Source organism: Euprymna scolopes, chromosome 3 (genome assembly GCF_053919585.1).
Source record: "Euprymna scolopes isolate OS-2025 chromosome 3, ASM5391958v1, whole genome shotgun sequence".
Classification (NCBI taxonomy): domain Eukaryota; kingdom Metazoa; phylum Mollusca; class Cephalopoda; order Sepiida; family Sepiolidae; genus Euprymna; species Euprymna scolopes.
In genome coordinates this window covers 95681190-95698689 of record NC_136484.1, presented here as the reverse complement: position 1 = coordinate 95698689, position 17500 = coordinate 95681190, and the positions used below count along the sequence as shown (strand labels likewise).

The 17500-nt window shown below is 29.7% G+C and overlaps 1 protein-coding gene across 1 annotated transcript in view; it reads right to left on the bottom strand.

Annotated features, from left to right (window-relative positions):
- The window catches only part of LOC145261966 (uncharacterized), a 620004-nt gene that overhangs the window by 160000 nt on the left and 442504 nt on the right, over window positions 1-17500 (bottom strand). The window contains exon 27 of the mRNA XM_080119795.1: window positions 9131-9328. Coding sequence (XP_079975921.1) covers window positions 9131-9328 — 198 coding nt within the window. The remainder of the gene's footprint in view (window positions 1-9130; window positions 9329-17500) is intronic.

Genomic DNA, 17500 nt, shown 5'->3' with positions numbered 1-17500 from the left:
TATATATAATTATATATATATATGCGTATATATGTATATATCTGTATATATATATATGTATATATATATGTATATATATGAGTATATATATGTATATGTATACATGTATATATATATGTATATATATGCATATATATATGTATATATACATACATATGCATACATATATATGCATATATATATAAATTCATATATATATGCATATATATATTGTCCTATATATACATGCATGTATATATATATTTGGATATATATATATGCATATACATATATGCATATATATATGCATATACATAAATGCATATTTCTATAAACATTTATTTATATATGTGCATTTATATATATATATGCATATGTATATATATGCATATATATATATATATTTATATATATATGCATATGTATATATATATATGCATATATATATACATATGTATATATATGCATATATATATATGCATATATATATATGCATGCATATATGCATATATATATGCATATATATATACACATATATATGCATATATATATGCATATGTATATATTTGCATATATATGTTTATATATATATGCATATGTATAGATATGCATATATGTATGCGTATATATATGCATATGTATATAATGCATATATATATGTATATAATATAATATATATATATAATTATGTATATAATATAATATATATATATGTATATAATGCATATACATATGCATATGTATATATATGCATATATATATATATATATTTATATATATATGCATATGTATATATATGCATATGTATATATATATGCATATATATATGTATATATATTTATGTATATGTATATATATATGCATATGTATATATATGCATATGTATATATATATGCATATATATATGTATATATATTTATGTATATGTATATATATATGCATATGTATATATATATATGTATATATATATGCATATGTATATATATATATGCATATGTATATATATATATGCATATGTATATATATATCCATATGTATATATATGCATATATATATGCAAATTTATTTATATATGCATATATATACATATGCATGTATATATGCATATATATATATATATATATGCATATATGTATATATGCATATATATATACATATATATGCATATATATATGCATATATGTATATATATGTATATATATATGTATGTATATATATTTGTATATATATGTATATATATATATATATTTGTATATATATGTATATATATATGTATATATATATGTATATATATATTTGTGTATATGTGTTTATTTGTATATATATATGTATATATATATGTATATGTATATGTAAGTATATATGTATATATATATGTATATATATATGTGTGTGCATATATATCTATATGTATATATATTTGTGTATATATATTTCCGCATATATATATGCATATATATATATTTGTGCATATATATATATGGATATGTATGCATAGATATATATATTTGTGCATATATATACGCATATATATATGCATAGATATATATATTTGTGCATATATATACGCATATATATATGCATATATATATTCATATACGCATATATATATTCATATATATATATGCATATATATATGCATATATATATGCATATATATATTCAACTATATATGTGCATATATATATATGCATATATATATATGTGCATATATATGCATATATATGCATATGCATATATATATATATATGCATATGCATATATATATATATGCATATATATGCATATGCATATATATATATATGTATATATATATGCATATATATAGTAAAATTTAAGTTAGTAAATGAAGTAGTTATATATATGCATATATATATGCATATATATATGCATATATTTTTATGCATATATATATATCACTACTTCATTTACTCACATAAATTTTACTATTTGTATGCATATATATATGCATATATTTATATGCATGTATATATATGTGCATATCTATATATGTGCATATATATATACATATTTATAAATATACATGTTCATTTATATATATGCATATATGTATATATATATATATGCATATATATATATATATATGCATATATCTATATATGCATATATATATGCATATATATATATATATGCATATGTATATGCACATATATATGCATATATATATGCGTATATATATATGCATATATATATGCATATGTATATGCATATATATGCATATATATATGCATATGTATATGCATATATATATATGCATATATATATGCATATATATATATGCATATTTATATATATGCATATATATATATATATATATATCTATATAGGAAATGTATTACTGTTAGTCCAGAATCAGTTTACAAATTGTTTCAGCTAGAGGAAAATCCTCAATGAGAGGAAAAAATCCAACTAGCATCGTCAGAATTCGTAGATGGACTAAGTTATAAAGTCAAATAAGAATGGAAAAATCGTTGATAAAGGGGAGTTAGAAAGAAGGGGGGTCGTAGGGAGAGGACGTTGGAATTTTAAGTAGTAGGAGTGTATGCAATAAGAGAGGAGTTTATAATTAAATATTAATCATGTGTAAATTCTTATATACGTTTTTTGTAGTGTATAACTGTTTAAAACTTAAAAGACGCTACTTTTATTGATAACGGCATAAGTAACAGTTAATTTAACGAATCACCATGGCAACAGTCTGGAGAGTTGATGTTATTTAAGGTACGGGTTGAAAATGGGGGTTAAAGTGATTTAGCCGGGCGGGGAGAGATTGAAAGATATTTATTGTTTATAAAATGGAAAGAAAAAGAAAAGGAAAAATAAGTTAATGAATTATACTTTACAGGTTCATTTTGATAGTATAATGATAGGTAAGAGTATCAGTAAGTAAATAAATAAATTAAAAATTAAAATATTAATAAATAATTGTTAATGGTAAGTAAATAAAATACACATACACGCGTACACCTCTACATATATATATGCATATATATATGCACACATATATATATATATGCACATATATATATATACATATATATATGCATACATATATATATATGCACATATATATATGTATATATATATATACATATATGCATATATATATACATATATATATGCATATATATATGCATATATATATACGTACATATATATATATATATATATATTTATATGCATATACATATATATATATATTCATATACATGCATATGCATATATATATATTTATATACATGCATATATATATATTCATATATATATATTCATATATATGCATATATATGCATATATATATATATATTCATATATATGCATATATATATATATATTCATATATATGCATATATATATATTCATATATATGCATATATATATATATATTCATATATATGCATATATATATATATATATATATATATTCATATATATGCATATATATATATATATATATATATATATTCATATATATGCATATATATATATATATATATTCATATATATGCATATATATATATATATTCATATATATGCATATATATATATTCATATATATGCATATATATATATATATATTCATATATATATATATATTCATATATATATATATATATATTCATATATATGCATATATATATATATATATATTCATATATATATATATTCATATATATATATATATATATTCATATATATATATATTCATATATATATATATATATATATTCATATATATATATATATATTCATATATATATATATATATATATATATTCATATATATATATATATATATATATATGCATATATATATATATATGCATATATATATATACATATATATATGCATATATATATATATGCATATATATATATATATATGCATATATATATATATGCATATATATATATATATATGCATATATATATATATATGCATATATATATATATGCATATATATATATATATGCATATATATATATATATATGCATATATATATATATATATATGCATATATGCATATATATATATATATATATATATGCATATATATATATGCATATATATGCATATATATATATGCATATATATATATATATATGCATATATATATATATATGCATATATATATATATGCATATATATATATATGCATATATATATATATGCATATATATATATATGCATATATATATATATGCATATATATATATATGCATATATATATATATATATATATATATGCATATATATATATATATATATATATGCATATATATATATATATATATATATATGCATATATATATATATATATATATATGCATATATATATATATATATATATGCATATATATATATATATATATATATATGCATATATATATATATATATATATATATATATGCATATATGCATATATATATATATGCATATATATATATATGCATATATATATATATGCATATATATATATATGCATATATATATATATGCATATATATATATATGCATATATATATATATGCATATATATATATATGCATATATATATATATGCATATATATATATATGCATATATATATATGCATATATATGCATATATATATATGCATATATATATATATATATATATATATATATGCATATATGCATATATATATATATGCATATATATATATATGCATATATATATGCATATATATATATATGCATATATATATATATGCATATATATATATGCATATATATGCATATATATATATGCATATATATATATATGCATATATATGCATATATATATATGCATATATATGCATATATATATATATGCATATATATATATATGCATATATATGCATATATATATATGCATATATATATATGCATATATATATATATGCATATATATGCATATATATATATGCATATATATATATATGCATATATATATATGCATATATATATATGCATATATATGCATATATATATATATATATATATATATATATATATATGCATATATATATATATATATGCATATATATATATATAAGCTACACTGAATATTCCGCGTTTCATCCACTCTAGGATTCTTTAGGCTCAGATAAACCTGAAGAATCCTAGAGTGGATGAAACGCGGAATATTCAGTGTAGCCTCATCGCCATATACATTTTATAACTTACTATCTATCTATATATATATATATATATATATATGAACCATAGTAGTTAAGAGGAATATTCCATATGTCCTTCAAAGACACTTTATTGACAGACAATTATTTCTGCTCAATTTAAGAACATTTAGTCTTATGATATACAAAATATCACAAGTATTCACGAAGAGTCTCATCAGTTTATAATCATTAGTTAAATTCCACAGTAAGGCTGAAAACTTAATTGATTTTGCTTTTGCCTGGTTTAATCGTATTTTTATCATCGAACTGTCATTTATTTCATGTAATTATTTCAGCTTGGGGGTTAAAGGTGCTGGACAAAGTGAATGTGCATAATAGCAAACACACAACACAAGTAGACCATCGGTTGATTCTTCATCCACAGGATTGTAACTTCAGTAAAGCCCACTGGAGATGGGTGCAGGGTCTCTATCCATGCGCAACATGGCACTATAACCATCCTGATATTATACTATTGATGATGTAGCAACCACTCTTAGTGCTACCAAAGAGTTAGGGAACCTGTACTATCAGTCAGAATACTGCAGGCAGACAAACTGTCAAACCAATATCCTCAACCCGTCAGACAAAAGCAGCCCAGTTCACTTGCATTGGCAGATGTACCACTCAAGCACCATCAAGATGCCTAGTTTTAGGGGATGGGAATGAAGTGGGAGTGGAGAACCGTTTTCATTACCCTATTTAGAAAACACAGTCAAACACTGGGTGTTTCTGTTGAGTTTCTGTGATTGCACCTCTGCGCCTGACTAATAGACAAAGAAGGAGTATGAAAGCAAATAAGCCTATCAGAGCCTATCTATTCCTTAAGCAATTTAAGTTTGCAAACCGGTTTTGTTTTTGTTTGAGTTATCAGCTCTAGAAAGATCATCAACCAGAATTAAAGAGCCCCCCCCCCCGTTTATTTAGTGCCAAAACGTATGAGGTCAGTAGCACAGGTTTAGCTTCAGAGTTTTCCTTCTTCTTGACGGATGACCTGAAAAATTTATTGAGTTAGTTCTAAAAGCTATTTATATTTATATATCTATATATCTACAAAAGTGAACGTGTCTGTCTGTCTGTCTGTCTGTGTGTGTGTCTGTCTGTGTACATTTCCCTACGCAATAACTCTGTCAATTTTTAGTCTATAGACTCGAAATTTGAAATACCGGGTACTGAGATTTGGGAAAATCGATGTGACGGGTGTCAGCCAGAAATTTGGCTGTTAAGGGGTCAAATTTCAACGATTTGACCTTTAAGAACTCTACCAAACTCCTCCGACAATTTTGGGTCTAGACACTTGAAATTTTAGATATAGGTTCCTTGAACATGGATCTAACTTAATAAAGTGATTTGAGCCCGAAACAATAAATTTTAAGGGGTCATAATTGGGGTCAAAGTTTTAAAAAATTAACCATTTTTTTTGTTTTTTTGCTTTTTTTGCACAGCATACACCTCCAAACACCCGAGCAACGCCGGGCACCCCTGCTAGTATATATATATATATATATATATATATATATATATATATATATATATAGTAAAAGGTTTCTATTTGCTTGCCTTTCCACGAGGGCAGAGTTAGACACAAGGTTGGTTTTTAATGTGAGGAAAATCCAGTTCCCCAAAATTGGGAACTCTGGACAGGAACAAAAAATAAAATTGCCTCAGTCATGAAGGATTTCTCCTACACTAGCTGAGGACAGAAAAGCCGAAGTGTAGCATCAGAACAAATACTACATTATGATCTTATCCCGAAAGCCAAGAAGAATTTAATGGTTACACTACTCAAAATTTACTATGCTTTCCATTTCATTGTTAACGAAAAAGAGAGTGTAAGTAAAACGCATGCGGTGGAAGAGGGAAACTAAAGTATATCTACTCAAACATTACATCTGTGTAAGGAACGATATAAACTGTGATCAAAAGTACATCTCAAAACAAGTATAACTGAAAATAAGATATAAGCTATAGAATTTATGTATGAATAATTAGATATGATAGCGATATGAACATATTTACAGTCGAATTGAACAGATAGAAATTATAAATATTAAGTATCTTCTAACTTCTAAAGTTTGAAGATAAGTTCTCCATTTTATTTAAATTCGGAAATGTAATTATGTATCAACGTATAATGTACTACACTCTCACTATTGAAACAGTACATTTGAGTCCCCCCCACTTTCAACCTATTAAAACGTTGTCTTTAAATATTTAGGGAAATACATTGAAATTCCTTCATTGGTTTTACAAAAGGAAGGAATTTCTAATGGAGGGGGGAAGAAAATGGTAAAGTAAAAGGGATGATCATTTTTAGTCGCATGCAAGCAACTCTATAAGTCGGTCTGTCGGTCTGTCCGTAACACTTTTGTGCTTGGCTTTTTTGGTTAAGATCGAAGGTCTGTTGTTAATAGATGCTGTTCTTAGCTTTTTAAGCTTTTCTTGGCCAATTCCCCACTTCCCAACACGAAGTGTTTCTCTTCCAAATTCAAGAACTTTTTATTTTCCAAATTGGCCAAGACAAATGTTAAATTTTTGCTTTTATTTTTGGAATTTAGCATTATTTAATTGTAAAATTTTTTCATTACGGAAATAAACTATATAAACAATATCAAAGTGTAGTATCTGCCGGAACAGATACTGCAAGCAAAGACAATATGTGGGGGCGACCCCACATATAAGACCTTGGTCAATGTAGGGGCAACCCTTCATACCAATTGTCACTATCCGGCTCCCCTACTCCCTGGGGAGTTGGTCCCCATTTCCTCTTCACTCTTCACATTAAAAATCGGCCTTGTGCCAAATTTGCTCGATGGGGGAGCAAATAAATACCCTTTTCTTTAGCTTTTGGCCAAGATCAAAGTGTAGTATCTGTTCTTACTACATGCTGTACTTATGTTTGTAACTTTGTGATATAAAGTGGGGGATCACTTTTCTGTATTAATTTAATGTAAAATGATCACCCACTTTACAACCAGTCAGTCTCAAAGCCATTCAAGTCATTCTCCAGATCATTCAAGTTGTTTTTGAAGGATTCCAGTTATTTTTAAGCATCCAAGTCAATCTTAAGGTCATTCAATTCATCCTTAAGTTCATTAAAGTCATTCTAAGTCATTTACTTTTTATTTATGCAAGTCATTTCGGTCCATTTTTTGGTCATTTTAGTTTATCTTTAAGAATTTCATATCAATCCTACATTCACGCATTCATTCATTACACGTGAGCACGCGACTAATGGCTATCGGCCTTGTTTGTATTAATTTGAATTAGAAGAAATGGTTTGAACTAAGGTTAAAAAATACAGTGTTAATGTATATTAAGATTCAAAGATGATGTTAAGGTACAATTAAAGGATTTAATTAAAGGATGCAGAACAGATATATACAGCGTCTTGGAGTCTAAATAATTTTCTATTTTCAAAGTAGAAAAACTATTCTCGTTTTGGGGGTGACGGGTTTTAATTGCAGGCATTCCAGACAAAAAAAAGAAGAAAAAGAAAGAAAGAACATGATCTTGTATGCCTGTTTTTTAGAAGACATTTTGTTAAAGAAAAAAAAGGGAGAATACAGACGACAAAATGAATTAAAGTGTAGAGAAATTAAGAGTAAAGAGTTAGTACGATCCACAACATATTAACACTTCTATCTCTCTATCTAGAAGAGAATTAACTCTTTAAATAAAATCAGTTACTTCACTTTAGTTACTACATAATCTGGTAGAAATTTGCGCCGGTTTGGAATCAAAGAATTTTTTTAAATATCATCGGGGCAATGCTGATCATGAAAATACCAACTCTGTGGGTATTTATTTTGTATTTTTTTATTTTTAGCAAGACGTATAAACATTCACATATAATTTTAGCACTATATAAGTCTTTGGTTATTTATTTTTAATTTTTTTTTTTTAATTTTTTGTCCAAATTGTTTATTTAATTAGGAGTTACCTTTACATGTAGGATCATTTCCAGACCAGGTACTGTTCTTCTGACAAATCCGTTGAGTGCTGCCCGCGAGTTTGTAACCTGGAAAACATTGGATCTCACACTTGGTTCCTGGTTTGATCTCTTTCCTTTCCGTTTTCAAACACTGCTCTGGAGTTATTTTTCCAAATTTAGGAGTCACAAGACCATGGCATGGTTTTGCTGAAATGAAAAAAAATAAATTTTCAAAATGATAATGTAGTATAATAATTATATGAACGTACTTTATAACAAGTATAGCAAACAACATGTGCATTGATAATAATAAATAAAGTATGGCCCACCAAATAGAAAAGATGGATGGCAAAAAAAACAAACCGGAAGTAATTCCGCTGTTCAAAGATAAGAGGAAAAATGTTCATGCATAAGAGGAAAAATGCAGCCCAAATACACACACATATATATATATATATATATATATATAATTTTAAAGGGCGTTATAGCATTAGTCTAAAGAGCAGAGTGTATTTTAGTGTGATAGTAAAATTACTAATTTAATTATAATACAAGAAAAGAACTGCTCGTTGTAATGTAAGCTCGATATATATATATATATATATATATATATATTCACGAACTGAAAATTTATGTTCATAGATTTAAGGATGTTGAATACTGCTACTACGTAAGCTTCAAACGACTGAACATGACATATTCATCTTGCCGTGGAAAACCGCAAAGTTCAATGAGACGGTAAATCTGCTAACAGAACTATTCTCCCCCAGAACGTCTCTTTCCCATAAGAGATATTGTAACGTGATCAAAGACAATAGTGACGACTTTGCCACGTACGTAGCAGTAGTCAACAAACATTTTGATGACTTTAAGCTGTCGGAATTAACATCAGACAATTTTAAATGCCTTGTTTTTAACCTCAAGAAAAGATGCGGAAATCAGGCGCAGAGTTCTAACGAAGTTAGAAAACGAACAAAACTTGACACTGCAAAAATTGACTGAGGATTGTCAAAAAGTGGAAATAATAAAAAAAAGATGCGAGAAATATCGAAGCAGGCATAGCAAATATAAACAAATTGATGTCCAGTGGGCGATATCCTTTTCTCTTCCCTGTTATCTCTTTCTCGCAGAAAAGAAGTTGCGAGCATACCTTTGCTCTATCATTGTTTCCATAGCAGGTGCTCGACTGATTTTCACTTTATGGTCCCTTCCTCTGTAAAACAGTCACCTAGATACAAGTACTATTAGCAATTTCCCTTGCTCTCTGTCTGTGCCTAAAAGAAAATTTCATTAGCAAAAGAGTTTTTTTTCTAAAACTGCTCGTCTCTGGAACACAATGCCGCAGAACTGCTTCCCAGCTGATTATAACATGGTCGTTTTCAAGTCCAACATAAACAAGTTCTTGTTGAGCCGTTCTCTTAAATAATTTATTTTTACCCAATTTTCTCCACCACCAATTATCACAGGGTTGTTTCACCTGACACTCATTAACCCTTATCTTTGTGTAGCCTTCGGGCCCTGATAAGTGGTGACTCTATAGTATAAAAAATGATTTGCTTATTAATATTGTCACTGTTATTTTTAATGCGTAAAGATGGTAATACTTCAGTTTCAGAGATAGAATTTTATTTCTCTTTCTCTCCCTCTCTCTCACACACACACACACACATTTTACCATTGAAGCAAAATGAACTGCTTTAAGTTTGGTTAATTTGCTCTTTAAAATGATGCTATACTTTTCTATTACTTCGCAAGTTTTTTTATAACTTATAATTGTTACTGAACAGGCAATTAAAAAAAACTACATTCTCACCATTGAAACAGTAAATTTCAGAGGGACGGGGTCCTCCACTGTTTCAACATATTAAAACGTTGTCTTTAAATATTTAGAGAAATACATTGAAATTCTTTTTTTTTCACAAATAAAAAAAAGGAATAACGGAAGGAATTTCTAACGAGAGGGAGAAGAAAATGTTAACATAAAAGAGTTGAATGATATATTTTCTCCATTGCTTCCCGACTTTTTTTTTACAACTTACGGCTGTCATTTAGAATAGGGTAGCTGTCTTTTTTACGAGCAAAATACTATTACTTCAGTCAGATGTTGCTGATTGATGGTAGTATTTGCTTAAATATGTACCAAATTATTTTTCTTAAATATTGAAACGGAATTCATCACATGTTCTTTTCAGATCAGACTCCACAAATCAGCAACAATATTTTAGACTTTTCATGCTTCAATCATTGTCTCAAAGTTGCCGTCTGTAACTCATGGTCTTAAAGAGGAGTCACAGACAGAATCCCAAGAACAATCATCTGAATGAATGTGAGAGAAGAGTGTTGGTTAAGGAAACAGTGATCTCCCTTGGATCATAGTCAAGTTGAATTATCCTGAGCAACTAAAGAAGGTATCATCCTTGTTTCTGAAAAGCAAAACCCTAATTCCACCCGCATGAGGAATGGCGTCTTTTAAGATGGGATTGCTCAATCACCAAAGATTCCATACAGAAAAGGCACTGGAAGCAGTCTGATGGGCTGCTTTCTTGGCATGCCTTTCACTAACTCTGGTCGCAATCATTTCCAAACTTCCTTCTACTTATCTGAAACATCAAACAAGATAAAAAGAAAATTGAAAAAGATTAGTTTCAATATTTTTACCCAATTTATATGATTATTTCAGGAATACGCCTTCAGTTCATCCGTAGATAATGTGGAAGTGCAGCACTCTTTATTTCTTTTTACCAATATATTAATTCCAGATGGCCACATCGAAATATGTCACACATCCGACATGAAAACAATATTAATTTATTCATTTTTAAATTAGAAATTTGTTGTAATACTTTTTTTTTATTTTCCAAGTGAAATTAATGCCATATTCTTAGTTTAAATAGAATCTGTGCCTTTTTTTCCATCACAGCACAAGTACAGATGAGAATCTTGTGTCTTTTCTTAATTCATCGTAAAAGGATGAGATACGATTCTTTCAAAGAAATTTTTGATAATAGATTTGCATATTTTGGCTTGCCTGAGAGGATAATAACATTGCATGACAAAGAAACATATACTACACTGTCCTCACCCTCCAAACAAGGAAGTAATAACTGAGAGGATCATATCATGATGAACAAGCACCTATCTACCACAAAGCAGGAAGTAATGCCTCGGAAAATGGTGCCATGATAACAAAAAAAAATACTGCACTATCCGCCTCCTTCTCAAAGGAGGACGATACACTCCTTAAATTGAGCAATGAAAGATGCTTTGCACTAGTTTGAATATACAGCATAATCACAATGACGCACTGGTTCCCATCAGATCACCAAAGTTAAGCATATTGGGCCTAGTCAGTGCTAAAATGGGTGACTATTTGGAAATTCCAGATGCTGATGTGCTCTCCACTTATCTCAACATTGTTTTCAGTCATTCTGGACTTCTCCTTGCCACTGGTCTCAAGCAGTGCCGATTTAGAAAAGGTGTGGTTGAAATTGCACAACCCTTGCCTCACAATTACATGCATAGCTACCTTTACAGGTGTATCCTTTGTCTTTCAAGACTGAATGGAGCCGATGAGTCTGAAAAACTAAATTGAGCATGTGAGGAGAACAGTACAATATAGTATAGATTCTGTTTTAGACAGATACCAAATCTCCATTAATAATAGATATTCATACAATAGCCATTTCATTTCTAAAATTCTAAACGCATACATCTTTTGTATATCGGATGTCCACTTAAGAACCTAGCGAAAGAAAGTAACTGTCAAAATTTCAATAAACTGAAATTTGACCTCTGTGCATTGTACGAGTGTGCATTGTATGAGTGTGCATTGTACGAGTGTGCATTGTATGAGTGTGCATTGTGTGAGTGTGCATTGTGTGAGTGTGAGTCAAGAAACCGAATTAAAAGGAATCAAACTTAGAATCTTTGATAGCGCTGAGGGAAGATCTGTTTAAAGATGTACTGAGAGATATAATAAACTGCCTTTATTCCATTCTCTCTCTCTGTCACTGATCCATGACGTCATAGGAATTCATTACATATTCTGCCCAGAGCAAATTCCATAAATCAGCCAGAATGTTTTAAAGTAGCCATTCTCAACCTTTCCTCCATCAATGACCCTTCGGCTATATGTATTTCTCCATTCACTCCATACTCCCATATAAAAAAATCCATAGCCATCATAGACAGAAATACAAGACGTTCAAGAAGCACCTTTTTATTGTCCAGGACTTTGGGTTTTATATAAAAACTAACCTGGGTGTCCGGCGTTGCATGGGTGTTTGGAGGTGTGTGTTGGGCAAAAAAAATAAAATGTGGTAGTAGGAAGGCAAGCTCAAACCCGTACCGCAAAGAATGTGAAAAACAAAATGTGACGTCTTTGCCATAACGTCCATCGCAAAACTGGAAGTTACGTAGGTTTAAATTAAGGCTAGACAATCGAAAAGAGGGGATGACTTTCGAAAATATCGGCTAAAATATCGACCCCTATCTGTAGAAATGTGTCTAGGCGAGGTTGAAGAAATTAATGTTTTTAGCCAATTTTTCGATATTTGTCGTCTGAAGGATCTTGTGAAAATCCGTCACCTCTGTTGAAAGTTTTAAGCAGACATACAAACATACATACATTTAGACATATTTTTGCCCTTTATATTGGGAGTACCCGGCGTTGCCCGGGTGTTTGTAGGTGTGTGTGGTGTTAAATAAAAAAAGAACCCGGGAGGGGTAGGATCGAACCCGAAGCCCTGAGGCGAAGTTTGAAAATAAAATCGGCCAGCCAGAATGAATTAGTGAAAGATGTTTGAATTTATTTAAGTAGATCCAAAAACAACAACTAATAAAGATGAGACTAATTATCCGAAATAAAAATAAAATTAATACATGAAATTTGTTCAGTTTTTCAACTATTTATAGTAAATCAGGTCATGACGTCATCTGGCGCATGCGTAGAACCGGCCGCCGTCACGAGAAGACCGTTTTTGTTGATCCCCCCACCCTGTCGAAAATTGTTGGTTTCAGGGTGTAAAAAAAAACGTTTTTGGCCTATTTTTCGATATTTTTCGAGCGAAGGATGGAGCTTCGATATGATACTGAGTTTGTGAATTTTCGTTGTGTCTGTCAAAAGTTTTTAGCAGACACACAAACATACACAAATACATACATACATACATTTTCGCTTTTATATATATAGACAAGCAAGGGGTACCCGGCGTTGCCCGGGTGTTTGGAGGTGTGTGTGAAAACTCCGGGGGGGGGGGAGTTAAAATAAAAAAAATGTTTTGGTAGGTAAGTATGAGGATCGAACCCAAACCATTGAGACAAAGTTGTAAATTAAAGTGTGAAAAAAAAAAGACTGTGATGGTTTTAACCATTGGGCCACTGCGAGATGCTAACGGAATGGCGTTTGAATTTATTTAATTACTTGGATTTGGCAGGTGTACGTTTTAATGACTTAATGAGGTCAAGTTTGACTGCGGCATAGTATTTCATTGACTGTGGGAACGCTTTTTTTTATTTTTATTTTCCCAAGATGTTATAGGAAAAAGACTAACCCACATGCGGCGAGCGACAAATGTTGAATATTTATCGTCCTGAAGTCGAGCAAATTAAATAGACAGGCGAGCTTCGTTGTTAACTCTGAGATATTACGATTCATATGTGATATAAAAAGTTTTTAAAAGTTGTGAACCGACCGACCGCTTCTCTGAAAAAAGCCTTTTGTAGACATACAGAAAAAGCGAACACACATACAAGCATACATACATTTTTGCTTTTATATTTATAGATAATAATAGTATAAATTTGTATCACAAAAATAAAGAAAATCAAACCTTTTCTAAATAGAAAGTTATGAAGTTAATTTGTATTACAAAAAAATAATGAGCAGAAACACCAGAAGCATTATCAGTAGGAAAACTGCCGATTCATTGAGTTAATCAGTTTGTTTATGCTAGGGGCTCTTTCTGGCATATCATTATCGGCTTTCAGGCAGTTTCTGACTATTATATTTATTGCTACTAAACTTGAGAACCCTGATTGGTATATTATGTCATTAGAAAGGAGAACAGCTTGAATCATCTGCTTTGGTTCAATCCTACATACGTGTTCAATCGTGTCTAAGGCACAAGGTTTAATCAGCTTCTCGACAATGTTATCAGGCTTCTGGTCTTGGGCTTTATTATTTGCAATGCTACATTATAGGAAGTTGCAAGCATCGGTTTCTCCTCAGATACAAAACCAAGTTTGGGTACTGTTCCTACAACTCAAAACCAAGTTTTTTTGCCTCAAATGTAAAACGGTCATCGGATACATGGACACAGGGTGAAGCTTCCAGATTTCAGTATTGAAGATTTCAGTGACCCAAAAATGAGGCTTTATCACACTATCCACAACAACGAAGTCAAAGTCATATTGGCCTATGAATCTCGGTATGTACATGACACAATCTGAAAAGAAATAATTATTTTTAAATTATCAGGTACTTCAAATTATTTACCCACTATTGTATGATTTTTTAACCCCTAGGGTTAAATTTATCCCTGGTTGAGAACTTTTGTTTCAAAGTTTTTGTTCTTTTTGTCTCATAAAGTCATCATCATCGCCATATACGACCCACCACCCTAACCCACCACCCTAACCCACCACCCTGAAACTTAGTCATAGAGAGAACACCAAAAACAATGATTTAAATAAGCGTGTGAAAGAGACGTGATTGTAATCTTCCTTTAACTACATCCACGTTATCTCCCCTAAATTATTCTGAGCAACAAGAGGGTGCATCATCCGGTTTCTGTTTCTGGAAATAAAAAAAAAATTAATTCTACCCAGGTAGGAATATAGAGACTGGATATCATTCTCTTTCTGATATCTTAAAAGAAGGGATTGTTAAAATCGCCAAAGATTCCATGCAAAAAAAAAAAATCAGAGGCAGTCCAGCATGCTGCCATCTGGGAATACCTATCACTAAACGTGGTCTCAGTTATTTTTAGACTCCCTAGTATAGGTAGAGCCACCGTCATCAACAAAATTTAAATCATATTTACTTATACATTGTTTATGCATATACAAAATGTTTCCAGACGTTTTTTTTTCTACAGCCATTTAAAATTGTAGAATCTTAAATATTCAGTATGTTATTGTGATACATCTTATAAGATGACTGACCAATTTTTATGATTCCAGGTTCAAATGAACAGCTACAGCAGGAATTGGAATACATCCTATTAAAGTCTGATTGTCACAGCTGGTGAATTTCAATAACTGCAACCTGGACGGGAGAACACTTTAGAAGAACATAATGCAATAAAATTCTGTTTTAAACTTTAAAAAAAAGGGCACTTTGTATGCTTCAAACTGCTTTTGGACTATCTTGCATGAATCAAGCATCGTTTTTTGAGTGACATAAGAGATTCAAGGAAGGCAAGGGAGTCTGAAGGATGATAAGAGGTATTGGAGGAGTAAGGAAGTCAGAACATCAGAGTTGATTGGCCAAATCAAGAATTTCACGGACAAGCACTGCTGTGTTTCTATAGAGACAATAAGTGCACAGTTTGCTGTCAGTGAGGGAACTGTACACACAATTATTTGCGAGGAATTGAAGATATGGAAGATTTGCTCAAAGTTTTTCCCAAAGGAACAATCTACAATTCCGTCCTTGTCACAGACTAAGTGATCAAGATCGACATTAAGACAGTTCCTCACCCTTCCTATATTCTAGACCTTGCTCCCTGTGACTTTTGGTTATTCCCTAAGCTCAAGGAAAACATTAGAGACAATTTAGGAGATGAAAGAGGCTGTGACAAGGGCCAGCGACATGCTCACACAAGAGGACTTCGATGGGGCTTCCCAGAAGTTGTTGGAATGGTACAACAAGTGCATTGCAGCTGGAGGAGATTACTTCGAAGAGGTCCAGAGTTTCATGTGTGTACTATCAATAAAAGTGGCCATGCAAAAAAATGTCTAGAAACTTATTGAAGGCACTTTGTATCTATCGCTATCTATTAATTTTAGAAACACATGTAAATCAATTATATTGGAACATTAATGTATTTTTTTCTTTGGTAGGTACATCTGTGGTTATAGTTCATATACGGTCTAAACAACAGCTTAATAAATTGATCAATTTGAGGTGGCTAAACGCATGAATTCATTTTGGGAAACCATTATATTTATGTTGTCAGTAGACAAATTAATAGGGAAAGAGAGAGTGAGTGAATTATTGAAGATTTATAGAGATTAAACTGGATACCTCTTCTAGGACTTATGTAAGAAACCAAAATGCATTCTGATGGATAGTAAGACAGCAAAATGCATTCTGATGGATTTAAAAAAATGTATTAGATTTACATTATAAAACGTTACGTTATTGCATTTTTTTTC